This window comes from Oncorhynchus mykiss, chromosome 17 (assembly GCF_013265735.2).
Source record: "Oncorhynchus mykiss isolate Arlee chromosome 17, USDA_OmykA_1.1, whole genome shotgun sequence".
In the NCBI taxonomy this organism is placed as follows: domain Eukaryota; kingdom Metazoa; phylum Chordata; class Actinopteri; order Salmoniformes; family Salmonidae; genus Oncorhynchus; species Oncorhynchus mykiss.
Window position 1 is genome coordinate 82,794,277 of NC_048581.1, and position 27,908 is coordinate 82,822,184.

Here is a 27,908-nt window from a genome sequence, read left to right on the forward strand (position 1 = left end):
GGTTCGGGTGCCCACTTAGATGACGCTTCTGGAGCGGGGACCCTTGCAGCGGGCCCCGGACTGAAGATCATCATAGAGAGCGCCACTGGATGGAAAGGCGCCTCTGGACTGAGGAGCGGCTCTGGCAGCACCGAACAGGAGGGAGATTCTAGTATCGCCGGCATGACAGGCGGCTCTGGCGGCTCCTGGCTGGCTGGCTGGAGGGGGACTCTGGCGGATCCTGGCTGGCTGGAGGGGGACTCTGGCGGATCCTGGCTGGCTGGAGGGGGACTCTGGCGGATCCTGGCTGGCTGGAGGGGGACTCTGGCGGATCCTGGCTGGCTGGAGGGGGACTCTGGCGGATCCTGGCTGGCTGGAGGGGGACTCTGGCGGATCCTGGCTGGCTGGAGGGGGACTCTGGTGGATCCTGGCTGGCTGGAGGGGGACTCTGGTGGATCCTGGCTAGCTGGAGGGGGACTCTGGCGGATCCTGGCTGGCTGGAGGGGGACTCTGGCGGATCCGGACTGGGTACTGTTGCCGGACGCTCTGGGCTGGGTACTGTAGCCGGACGCTCTGGACTGGGTACTGTCGCCGGACGCTCTGGACTGGGTACTGTCGCCGGACGCTCTGGACTGGGTACTGTCGCCGGACGCTCTGGACTGGGTACTGTCGCCGGACGCTCTGGACTGGGTACTGTAGCCGGACGCTCTGGACTGGGTACTGTAGCCGGACGCTCTGGACTGGGTACTGTAGCCGAACGCTCTGGACTGGGTACTGTAGCCGGACGCTCTGTACTGGCGAGGTGCACTGTAGGCCTGGTGCGTGGTACCGGTACTGGTGGTGCCGGGCTGAGAACACGCACCTCAGGATGAGTGCGAGAAGCAGGAACAGGACACACCGGGTTGTGAAGGTGTACTGGAGACCTGGTGTGTATAGCCGGCATCAAATCGTACGGAACTTTAACACAAGTTTCAGGCTGAGTACGAGGAACTGACACAGGTGTCATCGGACAGCTAACACACTCCTCAGGGCGAATGCCATGCATCCTACGCCAAATCAACAGGTCTCTCTTCTTGCTCTGCCTTGGGGCGGCGATATTCCCCTGGTTATGCCCAGGGTCCCCCAGCGATCGCTGCTGCTGCCTTTTATCACGCTGCTTGGTTCTTTTATGGTGGGTTATTCTGTCACGATCGTTGCAGTGAGGAGACCAAAGCGCAGCGTGATGTGAATACATGTTCTATATTTAATGAATAAAGAACACTAAAACAAACTTACAAAACAACAAATGAGACGCTATATATAAACAGTGCAGACATAGACAATAACCCATGAAATACCCAAAGAAGATGGCTGCCTCTAATTGAGAACCAATCTAGGCAACCACAGACATACATACACACCTAGATGGTAAACAACCCCATCAACCTACAAAAACCCATGGACAGTACAAAAACACATACATCACCCATGTCACACCCTGACCTAACCAAAATATATAAAGAAAACAAAGAACACTCAGGTCAGGGCAATCTGCAAGGTTTAACAAAGTTTGGCAACTGAACGTGGCCCTTGATATGATGAGTGTGACAACCCACCAGTACTTATCAGCTAACTGGTATAGGTCTCTCTGTAGTGCTATCTAGGAAGTACTGCAAGTCCTGGTCTGTTGCTGACAAAGCCTGCTAATGAAGTCTACACAGCAAAAAAAAGGCTTTGCTTATAAATCAAAGGCTGAAGTCAATCTTCAATAAACAGTCCCACAACAAAGCTTTGATTAAAAATAATTAATCTAAGGTCAGCTTATTTGTCAAGTACAAATTAAGCTACCATATAAAAATGACAATACATTAAAGTCAGAGTTTAACATACAACAAGCTCCCTACTTTTCGCTGAGATTCCCTCGGGCAGTATTGCTTATCATTTAAACCACAGCTGCCATCAGACTGAAATGAAGGAAACCAGCACCTTTTAGGGTTAAACTTGATCAAAAGTTTCTGGAAACAGTTTAGTCTTCTACATTCGGATGTAGTTACATACATTTGTATGTACAAGTGTAAAAAGGTTAGCAAATTATCAAAAAAGCAACGGAAAGTTGCTGATGATAAACCCAGCAAAGACCATTGGACATACATTTTCCCACTAATAATTTGAGATAAAAGTAACTTTTTAATTTAATGTTACATATTCATACCAAATGTACTTCAATTTTTGCTCTAGTTTGTAGTCAGTGGTTAGCATTTTTTTCTTGATGATTCATCTACAATCTGTGATTATATATCATACATAATATCACAGCCATTTTATTCTAAATGACTTTGATTACTGGCCTTATCTAACATGCAATAGTCAACCTCTGTCTTCTCTTACCATGTCACGTCCAGAGAATCGGTCTGTCTGGTATTTCACCCCACTCCAGGCCTTGACTCTTTCTCCAAGTTGATTATCATAACCAATGCACATATCATTCATCTAATCTCCTTATTTATCTTTGGCAGCAACTACAAAGTTGTACAAGCGTCATCAAGACAGTCAGCTTACAACGTTTACATTTGCAGCAACACAACAAGAGCAACAAAACACTGCTGCCTACACAATGTCCTTAAATGTAGGCAACATTGAGTTTCCTAATGTACTGGGATAGAAAAGTTGTTGAACAATTTACCTTTACCTCCATGTCCTTCTCCATCCCCCTCTCCGGCACCTGCTCCGGCTCCTGCTGCATCCGCAGCATCCTTCTCTGCTTGGGCCCGTCTGGCTGCATCCGCAGCGTCCTGCTCTGCTTGGGCCCGTCTGGCTGCATCCGCAGCATCCTTCTCTGCTTGGGCCCGTCTGGCTGCATCCGCAGCGTCCTTCTCTGCTTGGGCCCGTCTGGCTGCATCCGCAGGGTCCATCTCTGCTTGGGCCCGTCTGGCTGCATCCGCAGCATCCTTCTCTGCTTGGGCCCGTCTGGCTGCATCCGCAGCATCCTTCTCTGCTTGGGCCCGTCTGGCTGCATCCGCAGCATCCTTCTCTGCTTGGGCCCGTCTGGCTGCCTCCGCAGCATCCTTCTCTGCTTGGGCCCGTCTGGCTGCATCCGCAGGGTCCATCTCTGCTTGGGCCCGTCTGGCTGCATCCGCAGCATCCTTCTCTGCTTGGGCCCGTCTTGCTGCATCCAGGTCATCCTTTTCCTTCTGCAGCTTAGCTGACTGCTCTGCGGCTATCTTAGCCAGGTTCTCTCCTCCACCACCAGCCGTGGTGGTTTTACGGGACGCTTTTCCCCCACGCATGTTTGGGTCATTATCGGCTGAGTGAACAGGGACATGGAAATAGGGTTTTAAGTTCAAGTATAAGGCTTCATGTTTATGTTAGTTTTTGCTTATAAAATATTGTATCACAGTTGTCCCACCTTCCACAATAAGCCAAGCGTTGCAGGAGGTAATGCCAGCCATGGCAGTGTAGACTCCTTTGTCGACTTGGGCACAATCTTTCACTTTTAAGCTGTGAATGAGGTGGTCGTCTGACACAGTAATGTCAAACTTGTCTCCTTGTTCGAGAGGGATGTTCTTTCCAGTCCACACAATCTTTTGGAAGGGGTGGGACAAGACACACTCAAACATGGCATCCTCTCTCTCCTTAGCCTTCACCTCCTGAATCTTGACAACAAACTTCACTGGTATAACTGTAGAGGGAAAGACAGTACGATATTGGTGGGAAACATTTCTCTCAAACATTCCTAAAGAATAATCAAATGATATACTGTGTTACAGTTGCTAAGTTGGTCATACAGAAAGGTAGGAGAAGACACTCTTACTCTTAAAGTCAGTTGAGAAACAATTGGCATCCTCAACGTCCACCTGGTACAACCCAGCGTCGTCTGGCATCAGGTCATTGATGCTAAAGATATACTTTTTGCCAATTTTGTTTAGGTTGTGCTTCCCGCTGCCGTCGTCAGAATAGGGAACCATTACCCCATCCTTTTGGGCAGAAAAGTCAAACACATTATGCACTTCATAACATATTTTGTGAATCATTTAGCTTATCACTGTCTTCCATGGTGGGAGGGAGGACGTACCTTGAATAGGAAAACCTGACTGTTGGGATTCTTCAGTTCCATGTCCAGTTCAAACTCTGCTGAGCCATCTGTTTTCACCTCAATATGTTTAAGATTTTCAAGTTTTTCAACAACCTATAAAATTGAAAGAGAGGATCAGGATAGTCTAAAGTAGGAGGGTAAATTATTACCCACAAGGTTTAGTAATCTGTAAATTGATTGCCTTGTTGCATCATCGCTGATACCTTTGCCTGTTCCTCCTCTCTCTCTTTCTTCTTTAAGTTCAGCTGCTTCAGCATCCAGCGGAAGTCACTGACTCCATACTCCATACAGACCTTCTCGTAGTCCTTCTTAGGTGAGCTCAGCAACACCTCCCAGAACTTTGGATCAATCTCTCCCTCCTTCTTCTTTAGTTGTGGTTTAGTTCGTACAACCCTTAAATGGGAATAGGAAGAGTTAAAACTCTGGAGAAACTAGTGGTTGGCCATCCTTATCTATTTGTCACAACACTATCCTTGATATGTCTGTCTGAAGTATAGTCAAAAAAAAATTCTGGAAATGAATGAATGGTTTCCAAAAATGTACATGTATACTCCCAAAACGGGACATGAAGTAATTGTTTCGGATATGTGTACTTGGAACAGTCATTTACTTCCTCTTAAGCATTTTTCTGAAATCCTCTGGTGCCGCTCTTTTTGGACCTAGAAAGATTAGGAGTTAAAATAACTAGCCGGATAAATAGGTGATATTGAATCTTCATTCGCTAAGGAATTGTGTAATATTAGGATATACAATACTTTTCACACCTGTTGTCGCTTTCTTCTTGAATCCAACTGAAAATAGAAAACAATATATTTTTGTATTTGCTAATAGAAAATGTGTTTTAGCAAGTGAACACAGTGCCATTTCAATTAATCATCCTAATGACATACATCAATTCATTTCTCACCCTCAATAACATTCAAGGTGGCAGTGCAAACTGCTCTTCCATATTCATTGGCGGCAAAACATTTGTAGGTGTCAGCTTGTTCTGCTCTTACATTGGGTATCTGATGAAATGACAACATCGCAGTGAGATTTAACCCTACACTCGGTCGATACCGCACCAGACATACTGTAGGTCTAGTGCTTTTAGAGAGAAATTTAATAGCAAGGCTTTCTAATGCATTGGCATCCTTGCACAATCACTTGTTTTTTCAGTGGAATAATTATTAGATAACGACAATTTAAAGGGTTGAAATTGTTGTGCGTGCCTTTAGCTTGCTGCTCCTACTTACCTCAAGAAAATATTCTTCCATAGTCTCATCATATCTGCTGATATACTTCACTGGATCATCCAGCGGGCCTTTGTTCCTGGCCCAGGTGATGTTTGGTTTAGGCACTCCACTTACCATACTTTTGAAAAAGGCTAATTTACCTGAAAGCATAGATATGTGTATTTCACTATGAACATTAAATGCTCTATTTAATTCTATACCTGAAAGTCACCAAATGTTAATGTACTCTGCAAGAAACAAAGTCTTCTTACAGGCCAGAAATCAAGTTTGTGCACGTCAGTTTATACAGTAACAAGAGACCCTACCCTCTTGGATCGTCAAAGCGATGGGCTTGCGGGTGAAGTCGGGGGTGGACATGCCCTCTGGTACTTCTTCCACAAACTGTGTTATCATAACTCCAGGGACTCTGGATCTTCTTTTAATAGCCACTGTTGAAGTCCGAAAACAAATACTCTTAGCTCGAAGTTGTTGTGAAGAAACAAGACCAAACAGCAACCAACATATAAGAAACATTTCCTGAATTAGAGAAATATTACAAAACATCATGAATGTTTTGTGTAGGTCAGTATTTTTTCACACCAGTTTTAAATAAAGTACACTCTTACACATCAATATTATACATGGGGCTGTATTACTTTGGTTGGCTGCGTTTGAAGGTGCATTTTAGTCATTCCTCCACAAGTGGTCAATATTTGATTTCCGAAGCAAAAATAAACGTGATATGGTTATTCTAAATAAATGTATTGCTTTACATGGAAACAAATATAATACATAACCCCAGTGAATAATATTGGAAAAATATTTTCTTTAAAAAAACATCAGTAAATCATTAGATCGTTAGTAGCTAATTCAAATAATATCCTTTATTTTAAATATTTTACTTGAAACTTGGTCCTGGAAAGGAACATTGTATCGTCACTTACTAATTAACATTTGGATGTCTTTAACGTTAATTTGTTTAATCGTTTGAAAAACCACAACATCAGAAAGTTCAGCCCTCCAGGACAGGGTTTTCAGTAACAATCAGGATAATCTTCAAATAACATACATCTTTGGCGGATTGGGGGATCGTGTATGGAGCATTAATTATGTGTGCACCAGTTTTGTTCTCCACCATCCTGAAGTGATTTTTTTAACCAGAGTGATTCTTTTAAAATATGATCACTGTAAACATGGCATGCATTGAGTTGAAGTGCATTTCAGCAGTTTCCCAACGTCAACCTTCCTACCTTGACCCTGGGGCGCCCAGTCATCTTCTGCTAGTAAAAGCATATGCCGCACATGAATGGAGGCAGACAACAGAACAAAATGCTGACAAACTGGCACTGCTTGGTCTTCCCACTGGGCACAGATGTCAATTCAAAGTCTATTACTTTATGTCTATTCCACGTCTATTCCATTCTATTGGAATAACGTGGAAACAACGTTGATTCAACCAGTGTGTGCCCAGTTCGTTAACACTGACAGAGAAGGCAGACATATGCTAAAATATGTCTCAGTGGGCTACACAGTGCATACAAAATACAAGAAGAGCTACAAATTATGACAAACAAGATAAAAATAGGGACATTGTAGAAGCAGGCATTTCTAAAAGACATTTGCTAAAAGACAGACACAGGACATGTGGTAGAGGGTGCTCGTTGGGTAAAACGTCTTCAAAACCCCCATTTTATAGTACTAAAATCTCCAAAACAATTTCCCAGTTCAAGCCTCTAAAAATATGTTATTTTACAGCACAAATGACTCTGCCTGCCCAGCACATTGCTACCATATTTTTTATTTCGAGTCAATGTTGGTCCCAATAGATAAAATATGGATTTGCCAGAGAGGAGAGATAGAGATGGTTGAAATCAAATTTCATAATACTTGATTGATTTCTTTAAGATTATCTTTAGTGTCAATTTAGAATTTATCATCTGTTCCATCAATGAATGCTTCTGGATGACATTGCAATTATATTTTTTTTGTGTAGTCAGTATATTTTCACACCAGTTTTAAGTGTAGACTCTTACACTTCAATTGTATACATGGTGCTGTATTACATTGGTTGGCTGCTTTTCAAGGTGCATTTTAGTCAACCGTCCACAAGAGGTCAACATTTCATTTCCACAGCAAAAAGAAAATAGAAACATTTATGTAATTCGAATTAAATGTATTGCTTATTTGCTTCGCATGGGAACAAATTGAATACTTAACCCCAGTGAATAATATTGGAAGAATATTTTGTTCAAACGAGTGGAGTAAATATTTGTATCATTAGTAATTCAAATCATATACTTTATTTCAAATATTTCAAATTAACCTTGGCCCTGGAAATGAATATTTTCTTGTCACTTAGTCTTAGGCCATACAAATTTAATTATCAGTTTAACGGCTGTCCCGTTTCACATTTCTTAAAAATAAAATATAAAGTTGAGATGTTGTACTGAAAAATTGCAAGATTATAGCAAAAATGACATTCTCAAGCTTCTAGTAAAGAGATACACAACTTCCTATCAGATTATGATTACGTTTGCCTCCGACCCGGCCGGCACATGCTTTCAATGATGGTATCCCACTTTGACACCAATGGTGAATGAGGGTATCCCACACTAGGACTCACACCCGAATCACTGTGACTGCCATTAAAAACCTTAGCCATGACAACAAGAAGCTAGAATCTTTGACAAAGTTGCCTGATGTTGAATTTTACAAGGTGGTGCACTTTTTATTTTTTATTTTATTTGCTCCCACACATCACTTAATATGAACATGAAATCAGCTAAACTGGTAATCAAGTTTGAATGGCCTTATTGATTAGTGTCATCATCAATTGAAAAACAGCAACATCAGAAAGTTCAGCCCACCCAGGACAGGGTTTACGGTAACAATCAGGATTATCAATTACATTGATAATCATAAAATCACATTAATCTTTACAGGAGGATGGGGTATCATCAATAATGGGAGCACCGACTTCCTTCAGCACACTTGATTTTTTTCTGCCCCATCCTGAAGTGATTTTTTTTTATCAGAGTGATTCTTTAAAATATGATCACTGTAAACATGGCATGGATCTTTAGGTTGCAGTGTGTTTCCAAAAGTGAATCTTCCTACCTTGACCCTGGGGCGCCCAGTCATCTTCTGCTAGTTAAAGCATATGACGCACATGAATGGAGACATACAATAGAACTAAGATACTGACAAACTGGCACAGCTTTGGCTTAACAATGACAGAGAAGGCACACTGACAGACATATGCTAAAATATATCACAGTGGGATACGCAATGTGTATAAGATACAAGAAGAGCTACAACATATAACAAACAATGTAAAAATAGGGACAGGTAGCACTACTTCAATTAATTCTAATTGTAATTTAATTGTAGCATTAATTGAAGCAGGCATTTTTTTAAAATGCTAAAAGACAGATACAGGACATGTGTTAGAGGGTGCTGGTTGGGTAAAAAAGTTATTAATTACTGAAAATCTCCTAAACAATTTCCCAGTTCAAGCCTAGAAAAATGTTTTATTTTACAGCACAATACTAATGACTGTTCCTGCAAACCACGTTGCATCTTGAGGTAACTTTCAGTGCTACCATATAAAATGTTTCTGCCTGGAGTCAGTGGTCCCAATAGATAAAAAATGGATTGCCAGAGGGGAGAGACAGAGATGATTGATTTAATTAGATTTCATTCGATCTCGTGTCATCCTAATCAGGGTTGCATTGTTAGGTGATAGTCTTACCATCTTTTCCTTCAAGTACCTTGTCCTGTGTGGCTCAGTTGGTAGAGCATGGCAATTGTTGTGGGATCGATTCCCACGGTGGCCAGCACAAAAATGTATGCACTCACTAAGTTGCTCTGGATGAGAGCATCTACTAAAATGAAACGTAATGAAGCAAGGATGACAGTGCTTCTCCAAATTATAATTTTTTTTCCTGCACCTTTATATTGCTTGTTTGAAGGGAAGTTCTTGGGACCATTGGACAAGATGAAAAAGTGCTCGGTTTGATGTCTATGTAACAGATGTGAAACGGCTAGCTTAGTTAGCGTGGGCGCTAAATAGCGTTTCAATCAGTGACGTCACTTGCTCTGAGACCTTGAAGTAGTAGTTCCCCTTGCTCTGCAAGGGCCGCGGCTTTTGTGGCGCGATGGGTAACGACGCTTCGTAGGTGTCAGTTGTTGATGTGTGCAGAAGGTCCCTGGTTCGCGCCCGGGTATGGGCGAGGGGACGGTTTAAATTTGTACTGTTACATTGATGCTGTTGACCCGGATTACTGGTTGCTGCGGGAAAAAAAGGAGGAAGGTCAAAAGGGGGGTGAGTGTAACAGATGTGAAACGGCTAGCTTAGTTAGCGTGGGCGCTAAATAGCGTTTCAATCAGTGACGTCACTTGCTCTGAGACCTTGAAGTAGTAGTTCCCCTTGCTCTGCAAGGGCCGCGGCTTTTGTGGAGCGATGGGTAACGACGCTTCGTAGGCGTCAGTTGTTGATGTGTGCAGAAGGTCCCTGGTTCGCGCCCGGGTATGGGCGAGGGGACGGTTTAAAATTATACTGGCTTTTGTGGAGCGATGGGTAACGACGCTTCGTAGGCGTCAGTTGTTGATGTGTGCAGAAGGTCCCTGGTTCGCGCCCGGGTATGGGCGAGGGGACGGTTTAAAATTATACTGTTACATTGATGCTGTTGACCCGGATTACTGGTTGCTGCGGGAAAAAAAGGAGGAAGGTCAAAAGGGGGGTGAGTGTAACAGATGTGAAACGGCTAGCTTAGTTAGCGTGGGCGCTAAATAGCGTTTCAATCAGTGACGTCACTTGCTCTGAGACCTTGAAGTAGTAGTTCCCCTTGCTCTGCAAGGGCCGCGGCTTTTGTGGAGCGATGGGTAACGACGCTTCGTAGGCGTCAGTTGTTGATGTGTGCAGAAGGTCCCTGGTTCGCGCCCGGGTATGGGCGAGGGGACGGTTTAAAATTATACTGTTACATCTACCAACATGTCCACACGTTTTTTTTGCAGGGAACCAGATGGTTCAGAAATACATAAGGATGTGTTTTGTTCTTCAAATAATGTCCAAAAGATTTGAGATTGACAGATGCAGAGATGGATGTGACCAAGATGCTTCAGAGGAACGAGCGGTGGAAGTCTGTTTCATATACTTGGCCAGAGTGTACAATATATTTATTTATCATTTTATTCTCATTAAATTATTTTCCCAGTGGTTGTGGCACTTTCATTAACCAATCATATAAAGCGCTTAGCCTGCAATAACCCACTCATATTAGATTGAAAGATTGAACCAAGTCAGTGGGAACTTGAAGATGGATAGAGGATGGTCTTATATAGAAATGTGTTTCTAGTTATGTGTTTCCAGTTATTTCTATCTGCAGTAGGTCCTTCTTTTCCATGTTGCTGTACTCCTTTAAACTAAAAGTCATATTTGATATTGGGTGATTTGGATCAACCAAATGTAACCAATATTTTGGCCGAAAGGGTAGAGAAGGTCAAGTGTTATGTATGATACTTACCCTGCCCTGGTGGGGGCGCAGTTGCCCCTGGTATCTTCATACTGATATCTGGACTTGTTGAAGGCCAATTCAGAGAGTTAGAAAGCTGCTTATGTCTGAAAGAACATTGTACAAAGATATACTTTTGTAATTCAGAAAATGATTCATACATTTTTCATAACACCTTACTACTGTGGTATGTTTTGTAAACTGATTTATAAATTAATTTGAGATTTGATTAGTGCAGGAACATACTCAGGATATTAGGAAGACATTAGACAGTCCCTCATTGCTATTTGCTCTGAGGTCATTCAGTTTCACATATACATCCAGACCTGAATCCCTCTTGTAGTGTCCTGTCCTGGTTGTCATGAGGTATCACCATGCCTCGAGACAGCCTTGACAGTCATCCAAGAGATGCTGGCACTATAAATGGGGAATATGAAACTTCACATGACGACGGACGACTGAATGACTCAGTGTAACTACCGCGAGAGACTAATGGCTGTGCCAACAGTTTAATCACCCTAATACCAAATTTGGTAATGAGGCAAGATTTGGGGCTCAAATATTTTGGGAATTGATCAAATAATGTCTATTACTACGTCTTTCATTTTAAGGTTGCGAAGTCCTTGTCCAGCAGTCTTACAAAATAGGATACACATTATCTGAAGGATGGACTGAAGGCCTAGGGAAATGTGTGGTTTTGCTCTCTCAGTTCACATTATATTTGACCTTCAAAAATGATCACTATGACCAATAAAGTTATATTAAGATTGATTTGATATGTATTGCGTCAGGAGTAATGCTAAACCAATGGTAAACACATTTATGGGATTCTCTATTTCAAGGGATCCTACTCAATCCATTTGTGTCCCTTGGGTAGCAAGCTCATAGGTCACATACCACATTAAACGATAGGCACACTGTCTATCAGAATGTAATAATGTCAATCATAGCAATAGAATCTTGAATAATGAAGAAATAATGTTTCAGTGAAGACAATAAAAAAATGTGGTAATGCTTTCCATTATACACACTTAGAAAAAAGGGTTCCAAAAGGGTTCTTCGGCTATCCCCATAGGAGCACCATTTTTGATTCCAGTTAGAACCTTCTGTGGAAAGAGTTCTACATGGCACTCAAAAGGGTCCAACCAGCAACCAAAAAGGGTTATTCAAAGAGTTCTCCTATGGGGACACCCAAATAACCTTTTTTAGGTTCTAGATAGCACCTTTATTTCTAAGAGTGTAGTGCTCTTCATTGACTTATTTCCATGTATTGTATTCCCATTGTTGTTCCGTAGAACTGGATTTTTTTCAAAATGATGAGTACTAACAGCACATAGGAACTCCAAATCATCCTAAGACATAATTCAAAAAATAATAATAATTTTAAGGGGTGGATCAGCTTAATATTGAGGAAAGAATGTTGCTTTCAATATAATTGTCTGCATCATTTCCAATCCCCCATATTTTTGGGGTAAATATATATATCCATACACACATGCATACATATACACATATATACATACACATACCTATATAGACATGCATACTGCTAGGACATCATTTTTAAATCTCCAAGGATATAAAAATCCACAGATTCTCTAGTTGCGGTATTATTGGTACGTCATATCCATGCAATATACAATCATGTCAACTGTGGTTACAATTATATCCAATGTTATGATATTAGACCTGTTGGCAATCTTTTCAGCCCAGGGAATGATTTAATCTTAAAGTTAAACAAAAAAAGAAAAGTAATCTAAAATCAGAAAAACTGATATTCCTGAAAAAAAGTCATTGTTTTCTATTGGTTGTAATATTGATTGGGGCTCCCGATTGGCGCAGCGGTCTAAGACTCCCTGATTGGGAGTCCCATAGGGTGGCGCACAATTTGCACAGCGTCGTCTGGGTTAGGGTTTACCCTGGGTAGGCCATCATTATAAATAATAATTTGTTCTTAACTGACTTGCCTAGTTAAATAAAGGTAAAATAAAAAATATTCTTCACACTTTCAGAGATTTACAAAAAAATCTTAATAAACATTAAACGTCTTGAAAGTTTAAAAGTTTTGTCTTCACTCACACCCAATTATTCAATTATTAAATTCTACATTTTAAATGAATTGATATTCAAATGGTGTAGACCATGCCAGAACAGTATTGCTGAAACATGAGGCTACACCAGTTAGCTAAGATTCTCATTCAATCATATCTGTCAACAACACCCGTAGAACATCTAGAGCTGGGCTCTCCAACACTGTTCCTGGAGAGGTTTTTCCTCCAGCCTCAGTAGTTTCTAACCTGATTCCATTTGTCAACCAGTTATTATTAGAATCAGGTGTGCTAGATTAGGAATAGGGATGGTAGCCCTTTAGGAACAGGTTTGGAGAGCTGTGATCTAGAGGGTCGCACACTGGGTACGTTGTCACTTCAACGTCAAGTTTTGATTTACATTTGGTTGAGTCAACAAAGAATGTTGTTGGATTTAAGTTCAAACTTGGGTGAATTTTTTTAATTTATTCCCTGATGTTGATGACTTTTTTCAAATCCAATCAGTTTTCCACGTTGATTCAACGTCATCACATACACTTATTTTGGTTGAAATGACATGGAAACAACATTGATTCTAGTTTGTGCCCAGTGGGTATTTACATTTATGCCATTTCAAATGCACCAGATCTAAGTTTACTTAGTCTTTCATGTAAAACTCTCAGTTGAAATCTTGTGTTAAGAGTTAAGCCACTGAATAAATATCAAGCCCCAGGATTAAGTGAATGGCACAAACTCTTCCCTGGTGAGTGTGTGGGAAGCCCTCCCAGGTTCATCCCTGATCAAATAGTCTGAGCGGCAGTCTAGAAATTACTTACCTCCCAGTGGTAAGTCCTCTAAGCACTGCTCCTCTCCTTTAGCTCTGTCTTGGCTGTCTCCGATATTTCGGCACTGCCTCCCCCTTTTGTTAGGTGATAAAATGGAACCCTTAGATACGCTCCATGTACTTACAGTAGACCCATCTGGAGTCACATGGCTAGTCATTTAGTAAATATAATTATATTGACGAGATGGGATCGGGTGGGGGGTTGTAACCCCTGCAGTTGTAACCACTACTGCTCCTTGAATTTGATCATGGATCAAATTGGCAATGTGAGAAGAACTTGGAGAATGCTGCAAGTGGGTGAACATCTTCAAATATCCCCCAATCACTGTTGGATCAAGTTGAAAGCTGTACAATGGTACTCGACATATACCAGGTATACAGGATGCGGACATCATTGCAATAGCTTAGACATTCCAACAGAACAATAACAGCATGCCAAATTCCATCTGGACATTCCATGTCAGTTCATGACAGGTAATACACATCACCTCACTGCTAAGTCTGTAAAGTACTTAGCTAAAAATACTTTAAAGTACTGTTTTGTAATAGCAGCAGGTAGCCTAGTGGTTAGAGTGTTGGACTAGTAACCGAAAGGTTGCTAGATTGAATCCCCGAGCTGACCAGGTAAAAATATGTTGTTCTGCCCCTGAAAAAGGCAGTCAACCCACTGTTCCAAGGCTGTCATTGAACATTTGTTCTTAACTGGCTTGCCTAGTTCAATAAAGGTAAAAACTTAGGTAGTTTTTGGGGGTATCTGTTCTTCACTTCTTATATTTTTGAAAACATTTACTTCACTACATTCCTAAAGAAAATAATGTATTTTTTACTCCATGTAGTTTCCCTGACACCCAAAAGCACTTGTTACATTTTGAATGCTTCACTCACTTATCAAGATAACATCCATGCTCATCCCTACTGTCTCTGATCTGGCAGACTCACTAAACACATTCGTTTGTAAGTGATGTCTGAATGTTGGAGTGTGCCACTGGCTATCCATAATTAAATAATAACAAGAAAATGGTGCCGTCTGGTTTGCTTTAAATAAGGAATTTTAAATAATGTGTACCTTTACTTTTGGTATTTAAGTATATTTTAGCAATTACATTTACTTTTGATACTTAAGAATATTTAAAAGCAAATACTTTTAGACTCTTACTCAAGTAGTATTTTATTGTGACTTTCACCTCTACTTGAGTCATTTTCTATTAAGGTATCTTTACTTTTAGTCAAGTATGAAAATGTTGTGCTTTTTCCACCACTGAGGATTTATAGCTCCACAATGGCTATGTAATGATCTGCTATAGGTGACGTGCTAATAATTTACCTAAAGGCTTTGGACTTTCTGTTTCACAAGGTCTCAAGAAACAGGATCGCTCAACTATGTAGTTTATTGGCTTGTAAATGTGAATGTGAGACTTTTTATTTGGAAGGGGAAAAGCATGTGATTCTAGTTAGTCTAAATATGAAGTAGCATATGGTTCTCCCACTTAGCAACAACAAAAATACCAATGTCTGAATCCAGTGAGTGGGTTTAGATCAAGTTCAATGTCTCATACTGATCCTGATCTTGACCTAATAAAAAGACAACCGTGTCTTGGCAAGGTGGCATGTGTTCATGGCTCTGAGGGGATTGGTTTCAAATTGACAGGTTTCACCAGGCTTGACATGCTCAGACAGCTTGAATAGCGTCAATGGCCAGACTGGCCTCATGAAAGGACATGCTGTGACCTAACAGCAGGAAAAAGAGGCATGGCAGGAGACTGTCAACCGGTGAGAGTCAACAGGGCGACAGTCAACCGCCACACACCCATAGACAATATAAAACACCTGTGACCTGGCAGTTGTCGTGTCTTTGGTTATGCCGGATTAAGTGATGTGACATGCTATTCTATAAAATAATTTCTCCGTAATTACTATTACCTGATTGAGCTAATCATGTAAATGTAATTAACTAGAGAGTCGGGCACCACAAAATAATATTTATAGAGCTGTTATCTTCCGAATAAACTCTTAAAGACCTAGTAATATTGTACATCAATAGCAGTCAATATCAATCGTCACCTCAATTCAGTCTCATCTGCACGAACCCTGGCTAACAAATTGAATCAGCAATACAAAATTGGGTTTAATTATTTATTTACTAAATACCTAACTAATCACACAGAATTACACATACACACAATTAATCATAACTTGATTACAAATTGCGTCATAAAGGAAAATGTCCCCAGCGGGCGGAACAAATATGACAGCTTGTTACACAAAGGAAAAAGGCTAGGTTTGTGTGAATGAGCGGGAAGACTGAGGGACACAGGGAGAAGCTGTGCTATCGTAAATATAGTACCTTATGCATTCTAAATTACCGCCCATTTGGAAAAGGAAAATGCAATAAATATTTACTCTGAGCTGCGCTTCAGTAGGTTGGTGGTAGATGGAAGACCGTGTTGCCAAACCGAGTCATCTGTCCTTTGAAGAATGTCTCTGGTGGTCAATTGGAAAAGTTGTAGTAACGTCATTGTGTGATAACGGGATACTCTGTCTGTTCCTTCCTAACCTGCGTTTGCAGCTGCGGTTGCTAACTCAACGGCAAGGAAATATCACTTCTGTAGTGAATAAGAGTTCAAAGTTCATACCATTCGCAACCAAAGCTCACGCTGATGTTGGCTTCGTTCTGTAGTTATTATCTGAACCATTCTGACATCTTATGAAAACCCACATCTGACATTTTAGAAGCTAAAATCACATTTCATTTCATATTCAAACATTTAAGTTGAACAACAATTCCATGTGAATCCGATAACTCTGATGTGTAGACTTTCCACTGTAGAGTTTATGTCATCTTATCATTGATGAGAATGTCTCAGATGACAACCGAACTGACATCATATTCATTAAGTACCCCCGCATATGTTCAATTGTTCAGAACACCAGAATATAGTTAATTTCCCCCCACCTTCTGATGTTAACCAAGGGTTTTGCAAATGTAACCTCAGTAGGGTAGAGATAGGAAAAAGGGGGGAAGAGGTATTTATGACCTACCCCCAGGCCAATGTCATGACAGTCCCCCCATGTTGGGTTCAATCTTGCGATCAACCTGCATGTTGCAAAACAACATAAAAATGACCGTGTGTTGTCCTGGTTGTGGACCATCGTTGTGGTCCCCATCTGGTGGTCAACCCGGGTAGGGTTTCTGCGAATGAAGTCCGCTCCATGGCTGGACAGCAGATGTCCAGTTGGTGGTCGCTGTTGCAGTCCCCCATCTGGTGGTCGACCCGGGTAGGTTGTCTGCAAATGAAGAAGTCTGCTCCATGGCTCGGCAGCGGGTGTCCAGATTGGGATCGCCATTGCAGTCCCCCCTCTGGTGGTCCAGACTGGAAGATCTGGGCAGTAACTTAGGCAGATGTTAAAAACGCACACACACTCATGAAATATATCATTACTTTTCCTCCCAATTGAGCGGCGTTGTGGCACTAACTGATGGTTGTATGTGGAAGTTGTTTATGGCTCTATCACTTTCTACGTGCCGAAGAAAATGAAGCAAAATGAATGAAAGCAAAAACAAAACAAAATATAGTTATTAATTGTCTAATTGGACTGTATTCTAGCTACGTCCATGGTCTTGGGAAAATGACCCTATCATCGCATTGTCTAATGTCATATCTAGGGCTTTCCTAATTTGCGGGGTGTTGCTTAGGGTACTATCCTAAGTTGATAACTATATGATACGTCTACAGCTGTAAAGCACTAGTTTTGGGCAGTCTACAGCGATGACCTATGGACTTCTGAGAAGAAAACTGGTGATTGCTGTAGATGTAGAGTTAAAGGATGTTGGATGTTCCGTTGTGCACATGCGTTTATGCTTACGCAAGCGCACATGTCAAGGGAAGGAACCCTGGCAGATTACAACTTGTTCAGAATGAGTCTGACGTAGTCAGGTAATTTTCAAGTCAATGCCTGGAGGTCAGTCAGAATTGGTGTCGAGGGAGTCTGTAGTGGTTTTCCTACCAGTCACTGTCTTCCACTATTGTAGTGGAGGTAGGTATGAAGAAGTATACTTCATAGCCATGTTATCTATGGAGGAGCTAACCTCATGACGGAAGTACTCTAAGTATTAGATCAGTTGTACGTGGTATGATCGTGGTTCAGGACTTCTAATAACTTTTCTCCTGAACGGAGGGTTCTATTTATTAGTGGCATGTGTGCTAACCATTGGAAGAGTGCAATGGAGATTCCCTTCCCCGTGCTGACCTTTGAGTGACTCATATGTTGCTATTATTAATAGCAATTTAACTCGGGAGGTTACTAATCCTCTTACTGAGTGTTGCTGGACTGACAGTTGTATTGGTACTGGTACTCAAGGGGTCCAGTTGTCCTACCGATTTATTCTGAAATATCCTTCAGGAATACATGATTAGAACATTTTACTAGTTGTCTTGTAGTGACTACTACACATGGCAAGGAATGATTATAGTTGCCATTTGTTTTGGAGGTGGATAAGTCGACTGGACTTCCTTTACGACCAGTGTGGTACACCTCAGTACTATCTTAGATGTGTTCTAAGATATTCCCCATCTAGGGCCCTGTCTGCTCCTCACTGTTCACAAAGGGGAGTTTAAAACTAGATTTGATTCATGATCTGGTGGCCTCGTACGATTTTGTCCGTAGTCTCAACCCCCCCACCGGCCCCGATATGGCTCATCATGTGTCTGGGCTACTATTCCCCCCCTTTGTGTCTCAGGATCCCCCCACCAGCATGTGATATTGGTATCTGAGGCGCAAACGAAAGGTTACGACCCTATGTATGAGTTGTCAGTGGCTGCTTTATTATGAGAGTGGCTGTACCCTTTCAACCAAATCTCCTGGTGTTTGTGCTTCAACACCCTCAGTGGCTGTAGAGGCATGTCAGTCACCACCGCGTCCGCATGTGGCAACCTCTTCAGTACCTGCGAACTGAGACGAGGATATCAGTCTGTGATATCGCAAAGTGTTTCACCAGTGGAAGTCATCGGGTCAGTTGGTGGACTGACGCCATTAGTGTCATTGTAAGGGTTGACAGTCCCCCACAAAGCAGAAGGTGTGTCATCAAAAGCAGAGTATACTCTGCGCATCAATGTTTTTCTTGCTGAGACTGCCGCTGTGTTTGCGGAAGTGTCCGAAGGGCAAGAGAAGTTCATCTCAACTACCGTATTGCACGACTGCAAGGAGGAGGGAAGTTGCTCATTCACAGAGACAGCTGGCTCGAAATCATAACAAGAATGGTCAATCAGATTGGCTGATGGAATGTGTCGAGATATCGTAATATCTCCTTGGATCGGATTCTGCACCAAGAGGTTTCTAAACGTCTTTTTCCCAAGGGGTGCATTTGACAGATACCCCTCGTGAATGACTGCGTTGCAGCTAGCGTTAGGGGAGGACAGTGTGGTCGGTGGAGAAGGCACTGTGGCCTGTGACCATACCTGGTGGTTTTCCAATCCATGAATGGGAGTAACCGATCCATCAAGTCTGCTCCAAGTAGCAGGGTTACAGTTTCGAGGCTGGTAACATACACAGGGTGGACGAGCGATACGTCCTGGAAGTTTAGTTTCAGCATGACTCTCAATGTGAGAGGCGAGGTAGTCTGAGTGACCCCTCGAAGTGTAGTGTCGCATCGTTACACTTTTAACCAACGTTTAGTTGGCTTCAAAGCCCTTTTTAGATTATCAAACAATGTTTGAGAGATGAGTGATATTGTCACACCCGAATCAATTAGCGCATGACAAGTTAAGCAGTCCTCCAGGACTGTTTCCAGGTATAGGCGTTTAGATTCGTGTTTAGTGGACATATTCCCCACAAAGTGGAGTGGTCATTCGCAGCGACGTGATGTGTCAATTCTGTTCAAGGAGGAAGCAGATTTACTTTTCAGATTTTGAGTGGGCTTGGCTTTAACGAAGCGTTTTACCTATTTCTTCACAACCTTTGTATCAGAGTCTATAGACAAAGCCCGTGGGCTTGTTTCCTGATCAAGCGGGCCCTGGATAGGGTCTCGAGTGAGAGCGGGAGAGATTTTAATTGGGTGTTAAATGGGTGTTAATTCCTGCGGACCTGGTTTCCGGTAACTCCTCGTCTAGTCCTTGTGACTTATCTTTTACCCTTTTCTCAAATGTTTTTCGCTTTAGTTCTTCACGTAGTGGAACTTCTGGAGAACATTGGTCTACGTTTTGATCATCCTTCAACCCTTTGTTATCCTTGTGCTCTGACACTTTGTGTGGGTTGGGTGCAGGATCGTAGTGAACAGGTCGATTGTAGCGGTAGTCATGTTGATGGCGACATGCTTTACAGTTATTTCGACCACGGAGGTTATTGGAATCATGGTTTCGTGGTAGAAACTGTTGTTGTGCGTCATCTCTTAACGATCCAATACCTGATAACGCACCCTCTAACTGGAGTGAGTGCTCCTGGTCAAACTTCAAAACCGAGTGGTCAGGGCTCTTAGCGTTGCGAGCTTTTGATGCCTCAAAAGCTGTGCTTGCAAGCTCTCTGAGTTTTAAGATAGGCAAGCCAACATGGGCGGCAGGGCCCAAGTAGGTAATGAAGGTGGGAGACATGTTCGACAGGAACATTTGTTTAAAAGGTAACAGGTCTTCCATGCCTGTTTCAGTGAGTAGGCCAAAGTAAGCTGAACAAAGCCTATGGTAGTAAGCTTGTGGGTGTTCATTCCGAGCTCTTGTTTGACCATGTTAGCCAGTGAGCTATTGTGTTTGCGAGTCGCAGAACTACTGAATTCTAATTTCAAAGCTGTGGCAAGTTTAGCGTAGTCATTTAGCACGTGTTGCTGTTGTAGGCGAATTAACCTTGTCACGTGTCTATTCGACTTTCGCTTCAACAGGCAAACCCTGTCAGAAGCCGTAGCGTTCGGGTAGCCATCCAACGCGTCCTCTATGTCAGCTAGGAACGTCTCAGTATCGTTTGGCTGACCTGGAACGGGGTCAAAGGTGGGGAAAATCTTGTCGAGTTTGTCAAGGTATTCCGCGTCAACCGGGCGGAGAGTGTTGGCTTCTTCCTGTGGGGAAAGTGGAGCCGAAAGGCCAAGAGGAGAAGCCAAGCTTTGGCTTTGTTGGCCAAAAGGCACCATATTACTCAGTGCCGAATGGCCAAGAGGAGAAGACTGGGGGACACTTAATGGAGGCAATGTCTGAAACCTATCGTCTTCACTCCATTTGAGTGCAGGTCCCCGGTTGCTTGGATGGGTAGTCACGCTGTGGAGCATGACCATTCTGGATTTCCTCCAGATGGTACCTAAGGATGGTATTCTGCTGCATTGCATAGTCCACGCGAGCGCTTAGAGTACTGATTCTGGACACGTTTGTGTCGCACTTGCTCCTTTCGGTCTCAAACTTATCTGTTATGGTTTGCAGATAGAGGTCTTGAGTATGGAGGGAGAGATTCAGTGAGAAGATTTCTTCCGTTTGCTTAGAAATCAAGATTTCCATCTTCATCACCCGAGTTCTCTCATCATTCATTTGGTCAGTGACTTCAATGAGTACTGCTGATTTGTCATCCAACTTAGTCATTGTGTTCATCAATTGATTTTCTTTGGTCTGCAGAATTTTGAATTGCACGCTCCTGTTTGTAGATAACTCAACAGATTTATCTAGTTTGGAGTGGACTACGTTGTATTTAGTTTTGGCTAAATCAAGTTGTTCCTGGAGGTAGAGATTTGGTTGAAGAGTTTGTGCTCGTTCATTGTCATAAGTATTTGCAATTACTTTTAATTGTTCAGATTTCAAACGCAGTTCCTCGACTAGCATAATGTTTTCATTTCCTGCTTTTGTCAATAGTTGCTCAGTCCTCTCCACCTGTCTCCTCATGTTAGCAATGTCTGGCACGTGCTTCAGCTGTGCACTGTGGTATTGGACTGATGCCACATTTTTATGGCGATACATCAGTGCAAAAGTGGGGAGAACCGTCACAAAGCCTGTGTTTGATGGTTGATTTTGGAGAGCGTTCGCAATTTCGGCTGTTTTTTAGCTAATGGCATAATTAGGGTTGGTATCGCTGCTGAGGTCAGAGATCAATCCTTTTATGGGTGGAGGTTCACTAATTAGAGGAGGAGTGGTGGCCACCTCCTTTGATAGCTTGCACATTATTAGAAAAATGTAGAAAAATAATGTTCCTATTTTTTTCAAAGTTTGGGTTTGGAATTCATTGGAAGCTGCAAAGACAAGTTTAATCTATTTATAGATGTTGATGAACCATCAGTACCGTACCAGTAATGTGGATGTTGGACGTGAATGAATTTGCAAAAGCAAATGTAATTAATTAATCAATGCCAATGATTAATCCAACCTGGGTAGGCTAACTAGGTATTAAACTTGAATTAACCTGAGAATTTGCTTCGTCTACGTTAATATGAGAAGTTTAAAAGTGTCTCATTTGATTGGAAGAACATTTAGGTATGTTCAAAAATGTAACTTATTAAATTGAATGAGACGATAATCCATACAATCTCCATTGATTGGATATCATAAATGTAAACAATAAATCAAATGTTGGAAACATTCAACACTGGAGCACTTCTCCCTAAGGCCGAAACCACGTGGGATTCCCGCTGGGGCGGGCTTCTGTCAGTACTGGATTACTGAATGGTTTTGCAAAAACCAAATATTACTGATTGATCAATTTAATGATAAATCAGACCTGTATAGGCTATTTGGGAATTAAACTTTAATTAACCTGAGAAGTTGCTTCATCTAGTTTAGTTTTGAAAATTTTTACAGTCTTATTTACAAAACTCATCAATTTGGATATTATTTAAAATATATATTTCAGAATGTAAATTGCCAGATTTACACTTCTTAGTTCAATTGGATAAGACATTGATATCCGTCTGGATATCATAAGTAATGACTTGAGTGTGACCTGAATAGTTCTTCATGAACGAATATCCTGGGCACATGTCAGTGGTTTCACACGCTGAAATCAAACGGAACTACCCGGGCCGGGACTTCCGTTCCGCAAGGCGGAGCAGTTTCAACGTGGCACAAGGAACAAAAATTGCTATTTTCCCTTGTTAGCTTTAGCATGCAACCCTCCTTTGTGCCTGAAAATGCAGCACGTAGGATTACCCACTGACAACGTCAGAGAACAACACGGAGGCGGGGAATATTCAGCACACACACACCCAATAATGCTTGTTTCTATCACTCCAAAAATGTGTACAATACTTGGTATATTATGTCATCTGTTTTTAAATTTTATACAGGCTGAATCCAAATGAAAGCCTCATTCTATTTTAGATTCCTATCAGGGGGCTCAAATTATGTTGACTTAACCCAGACGTGTGACCTAGTTCCATAAATGTTCAAATCGTTTCTGGATCATCGAACAATGGAAAATTCTTAGATTACAGATTATACTCTTGGCCAACAATTTGAATCAGCAATAAAAAATTAGGTTTAATTATTTATTTACTAAATACCTAACTAATCACACAGAATTAAACATACACACAATGAATCATAACTTGATTACAAATTGCGTCATAAAGGAAAACGTCCCTAGCGGGCGGAACAAATATGACAGCTTGTTACACAAAGGAAAAGGGCTGGGTTTGTGTGAATGAGCGGGAAGACTGAGGGACACAGGGAGAAGCTGTGCTATCGTAAATACAGTATATTCTGCATTCTAAATTACCGCCCATTTGGAAAAGGAAAATGCAAAAAATATTTACTCTGAGCTGCGCTTCAGTAGGTTGGTGGTAGATGGAAGACCGTGTTGACAAACCGAGTCCTCTGTCCTTTGAAGAATGTCTCTGGTGGTCAATTGGATAAGTTGTGGTAATGTCATTGTGTGAGAGACGGGATACACTATCTGTTCCTTCCTAACCTGCGTTTGCAGTTGCGGTTGCTAACTCAACGCCTAGGAGATATCACTTCTGTAGTGAATTAGAGTTCAAAGTTCATACCATTCGCAACCAAAGCTCACGCTGATGTTGGCTTCGTTCTGTAGTTATTATCTGAACCATTCTGACGTAGGACTGTCATCCTACATTCCCGGAACAGGAAGTTATGTTGTCGTCAAGGCTTTATATAGGAAGGGAGAAAAGGGGTGTGTTTCATAGTTTACAACCTCTGTCTCTTCAGAGGCCACTGAGTGAGCAGCCCTATCTTATGAAAACCCACATCTCACATTTTAGAATCTAAAATCACATTTCATCCCATCACAAATAATTTCATATTCAAACATTTAAATTGAACAAGAATTCCATGTGAATCCGATAACTCTGATGTGTAGACTTTCCACTGTAGAGTTTATGTCATCTTATCATTGATGAGAATGTCTCGGATGACAACCGAACTGACATCATATTCATTAAGCATATGTTCAATTGTTCGGATTACCAGAATATAGTTCATTTCCCCCCCCCACCTACTGATGTTCCCAGAATCTCTATGTTAACCAAGGGTTTTGCAAATATAATCTCAGTAGGGTAGAGAGAGGAAAAAGGGGGGAAGAGGTATTTATGACTGTCGTAAACCTACCCCCCAGGCCAACGTCATGACACAGTGAACACAGCAACGGTCTACCACCATACCACCTTGCCTAGGGACGAAACAAAAACAGCTGTTTGTTCATACATCATTATACAAATAGTATCACCCTTCCTACTCAATCCCTCATTAAACCATAGTATTTATAGTACCATAGTTATTACTGTAGGATGTATTGAGTTGATCTTTGAGGTGGAGAACTAGTTGCAGGTGGATCCGGGAAGTCAAGGTCACCAGATGTGATTCATATACTGTAGCTACATCATTAAATATAATTTGAAAATGAGGTTGAACTTCAGGGGGTTGTCTATACAAATATAATATATTGGGAGAGGGAAATGGGGTGGAATACATTTTATTGTTCTTGACATTGCCAACTTGACATTTTCAATAATGCCATTGGACATTAGACCCTACTGACTATATGGAAGGTACACATACCTGGTGAGGTGAATTCAAAGTGCATAGCATCAAAGCACAATTTGTGATTGCAAACAACTCTTGCATTGAACGTAAACACAGATTAAATTGAAGTCTCAAAAACATAGTGGGCAAGTCCTGAACTTGATGGAATCTGATCATATAACTTTAGTGCGAAACAATGGCTAATTTGTTGTGACAAATATGTTGTGACCTGTAACTGTAGCCATGTGTGATTCATGATATGGGTTATGAGTGAGTCATGATATGACAAACTCAATGGCTTCCCAGCAAACATTTCATTTCATTTCACAACTAATTCTATATCTGCACAATTATGGTCCTTTCAGAGACGATTTATTGAAGGGCTTGTGTATATTTTTGGAAATGCAATGAAAATGTACACTTGACACGTAACGGCTGAATGTTGAGCTGCTGGGTCATTCCTAGATGACGAGGTCTAGGATGCTTGATGTTATTGGAATCCTGGGATGACTGGAACCATGCTGAGTCAAGCGCTATTCATAATGCAATATGAAAACAATGCTGTGCTGCTGGTCACAGTAATGTCATCAATATCTCAAATGTCGGGATCTGGCGCCTCTGTGCTGGTAATTAGGTTTATTGAGTCAGTAATAACATACTGTATAGGCCTATCAATTAAATAACTACAGATGTAGGATCCTAATTTGAGCCAGTTTTCTACAACAGGAAATGTGAATTATTATGTGGATTATAATGAATATACATTTTTGTAGGGGTTGATACATTTAAGGGAAAGTCAAGTCTGACATTTCAAAGTGGAAATTACCAACTTCAGAAGCCTTTTTAAACCTCAAATACAATACAAGTTTTACATTTCCTGCAACAGGGTGATCAAATTAAGATTCTACGTCCATTAGACCAAAGAGATGTTACTTATGAAGGAAAAGTAATTAGACAAGAATGTCAATTGCTGTATTTATTGTAGTTTTCCAAAGTACATTTCTACATTTTCTCAAAGAAATAAAAATATTGTGCTATTTTTGATAATGACTTAATACTTCAATTGAGTTTCCTTATCATTTGAGATAACTAATTCAGTCAATATAGTAAATGGAACAAAAAACGAAATGTTAGCTAAGTCTGTCTCACAATAAGATGGCTAGTAACATAACTAATGAGTAATACACAACACCTAATCAGGTATGCAGCATACATGTACCAAAACTCTAACATATTCAAATAAAAATATGTTTCTACATAGAATCAAGGAGAGCAGAAGAAAGCCTCCAAGATTCATCAATGTGATTTAGTCTGTGAAGAAAAAAAACAAAGAGAGAAAATTAAGAAAATTATTAAGGAAATAATCACAAAAAAGGATCCAAATCAACACAGACATCACTTCTATAATGGAAATAAGTATTTTCAGAGGCTTACCTTTAACAACAAGTTTAGTGGAGCATTCTGCCTTGCCGAAGGAGTTAACTGCCACAACTTTGTATTCTCCGGAGTCCTTGGGCCTGACCCTAAGGATGTACATGGAGCACACGCCGTACGAGTTGGTGATGTAGTAGTTGCTGTCACCATTGATGCAGACGTTGTTCAGGTGCCACGTGACGCTGGGTGTGGGGCATCCCCTGATGGCGCAGGTCATGTACATCTGGAATCCTTTTGGTGGCGAGTGCATCTTCAGAGGGACCAGGACAGATGGTGGTTTCTCAAAGCTGACTTCCACTGGCGTGTTTATGTTTATAGGAACTAGATAGAAAGAAATAACAAAGGAAATTTAAAGAGCGAAGCATAATTGTGGATTTGGAAAACATTATATAGGAGCTTAAGTGACCTGATGCAGTTCCATTTCACCTCAGTCATGTCAAGAGATGAATGTCAAATTATGTTTATGGATTCCAGTAATGGCCACTTGTTTCCAACAATGCTAATCCATTCTCTGATTAAACTTGGTTAAAAGAGACTTTAACCGAAACCTAAACTGACTGCTGAACTCACTTCTGTTGCTGTTGATGCCCCAGGTGGGTGACATGGAGGGGTCTGACATGCCCATGTCGTTCTTGGCATAGATTTTGAAGTGGTACTCCCTTCCAGGCATGATGTTATTGGCTGTGTATGAATTGTCAAAGATGCGGTCTGCCACAGTGTGCCACATGCGTGTGCTGGAGTCGTGCTCGGCCACCATGTAATACAGCCTGTTGTCCAGCTCCTGGTCTGGAGAGGCCTCCCAAGACACAATAACTTTGCCATGGACAATCTGCTCCAGCTCCACAGCACCGGGAGGCTTTGGCTCATCTAGCAACACAAAAGAGAAGAAAATATCAGTTACATAGGCTAACAGAGGTTTTGCCGTATATGACTCTCTAGACTGAATCATATCTGAAAATGTGCTCTTGTAATTCATTTTTATTTTTCAATCTCAGATTGATATAGTAAATGCAACATTACTTATAATTTGTCCCTGTGAGAAGACCACAAGAGTATAAGACCACAACGGGTAGAAGACCACAACAGTGGAAGACCACAAGAGCATAAGACCACAACAGTAGAAGACTTCAACGGTGTAAGATTAACGGTATAAGACTTCAACGGTATACGACCACAACAGTAGAAGACCACAACAGTATAAGATTTCAGAGTTCATATAAAGTTTTGCAGGAAAATCTAAACAGGTCACACGAGGATATCTTATTCTACCTGTAAAAAATAATAACAAAAGGGAATTTGGAATTACCTGTGACTAGGACCTCAATGTCAAAGCTGGCCTCTCCAACTTTATTCTTAGCCACAATGGTGTAGTTTCCTGAATCCGAGCGTTTTGTTGAGGGGATCACAAGCTGGGAACAGCCCTCTGTGTTGATGATCTGTATAAAACTGGATACAGGCTCATTGTCCTTCATCCAAGTGATCTCTGGTGGAGGCTCAGCCTAAAGACAATTTCAAAAGCATTAGATTAGCGAAAACAACTGTTGGTTGGATTTGCTATATCTTTTGCTGTTGTACAGTCGTGGCCAAACGTTTTGAGAATGACACAAATATTAATTTTCAAAGTCTGCTGCCTCACTGTTTTTAGATATTTGTGTCAGATGTTACTATGCAATACTGAAGTATAATTACAAGCATTTCATAAGTGTCAAAGGCTTTTATTGACAATTACATGAAGTTGATGCAAATATTCAATATTTGCAGTGTTTACCCTTCTTTTTCAAGACCTCTGCAATCCGCCCTGGCATGCTGCCAATTAACTTCTGGGCCACATGATGGCAGCCCATTCTTCCATAACTTTCCTATTCATATAATATCCTACTATCTTTACACA

The 27,908-nt window shown here is 41.4% G+C and overlaps 2 protein-coding genes and 1 long non-coding RNA gene across 13 annotated transcripts in view; all 3 read right to left on the minus strand.

Moving 5' to 3' along the window:
• The window catches only part of LOC110493276 (immunoglobulin-like and fibronectin type III domain-containing protein 1), a 30,612-nt gene extending 23,994 nt beyond the window's left edge, over positions 1-6,618 (minus strand). The window contains exons 1-11 of the mRNA XM_036950769.1: positions 6,516-6,618; positions 5,592-5,714; positions 5,287-5,426; positions 4,959-5,058; positions 4,816-4,842; positions 4,662-4,710; positions 4,255-4,444; positions 4,031-4,144; positions 3,770-3,932; positions 3,365-3,637; positions 2,642-3,262 (exon numbers count right to left, since the gene is read on the minus strand). Coding sequence (XP_036806664.1) covers positions 2,642-3,262; positions 3,365-3,637; positions 3,770-3,932; positions 4,031-4,144; positions 4,255-4,444; positions 4,662-4,710; positions 4,816-4,842; positions 4,959-5,058; positions 5,287-5,426; positions 5,592-5,714; positions 6,516-6,558 — 1,843 coding nt within the window. The 5' untranslated portion in view covers positions 6,559-6,618. The remainder of the gene's footprint in view (positions 1-2,641; positions 3,263-3,364; positions 3,638-3,769; positions 3,933-4,030; positions 4,145-4,254; positions 4,445-4,661; positions 4,711-4,815; positions 4,843-4,958; positions 5,059-5,286; positions 5,427-5,591; positions 5,715-6,515) is intronic.
• A 1,764-nt stretch (positions 6,619-8,382) lies between these two features.
• Positions 8,383-13,725, minus strand: LOC118940110. The gene is made up of 3 exons (XR_005036712.1): positions 13,642-13,725; positions 10,791-10,885; positions 8,383-8,409 (listed from the first exon to the last, which is right to left on the minus strand). It is a non-coding gene; the product is annotated as an uncharacterized LOC118940110 (long non-coding RNA).
• Positions 13,726-25,544: 11,819 nt separating this feature from the next.
• igfn1.4 (immunoglobulin like and fibronectin type III domain containing 1, tandem duplicate 4) overlaps positions 25,545-27,908 on the minus strand; it is a 30,161-nt gene continuing 27,797 nt past the window's right edge. For all 11 annotated transcript variants that reach the window (XM_036950773.1, XM_021570026.2, XM_036950772.1 and 8 more), the window contains 4 exons: positions 27,324-27,516; positions 26,588-26,884; positions 26,018-26,338; positions 25,545-25,894 (listed from right to left, as the gene is read on the minus strand). In XM_036950773.1, the coding sequence (XP_036806668.1) occupies positions 25,890-25,894; positions 26,018-26,338; positions 26,588-26,884; positions 27,324-27,516 (816 nt within the window). In that variant the 3' untranslated portion in view covers positions 25,545-25,889. The remainder of the gene's footprint in view (positions 25,895-26,017; positions 26,339-26,587; positions 26,885-27,323; positions 27,517-27,908) is intronic.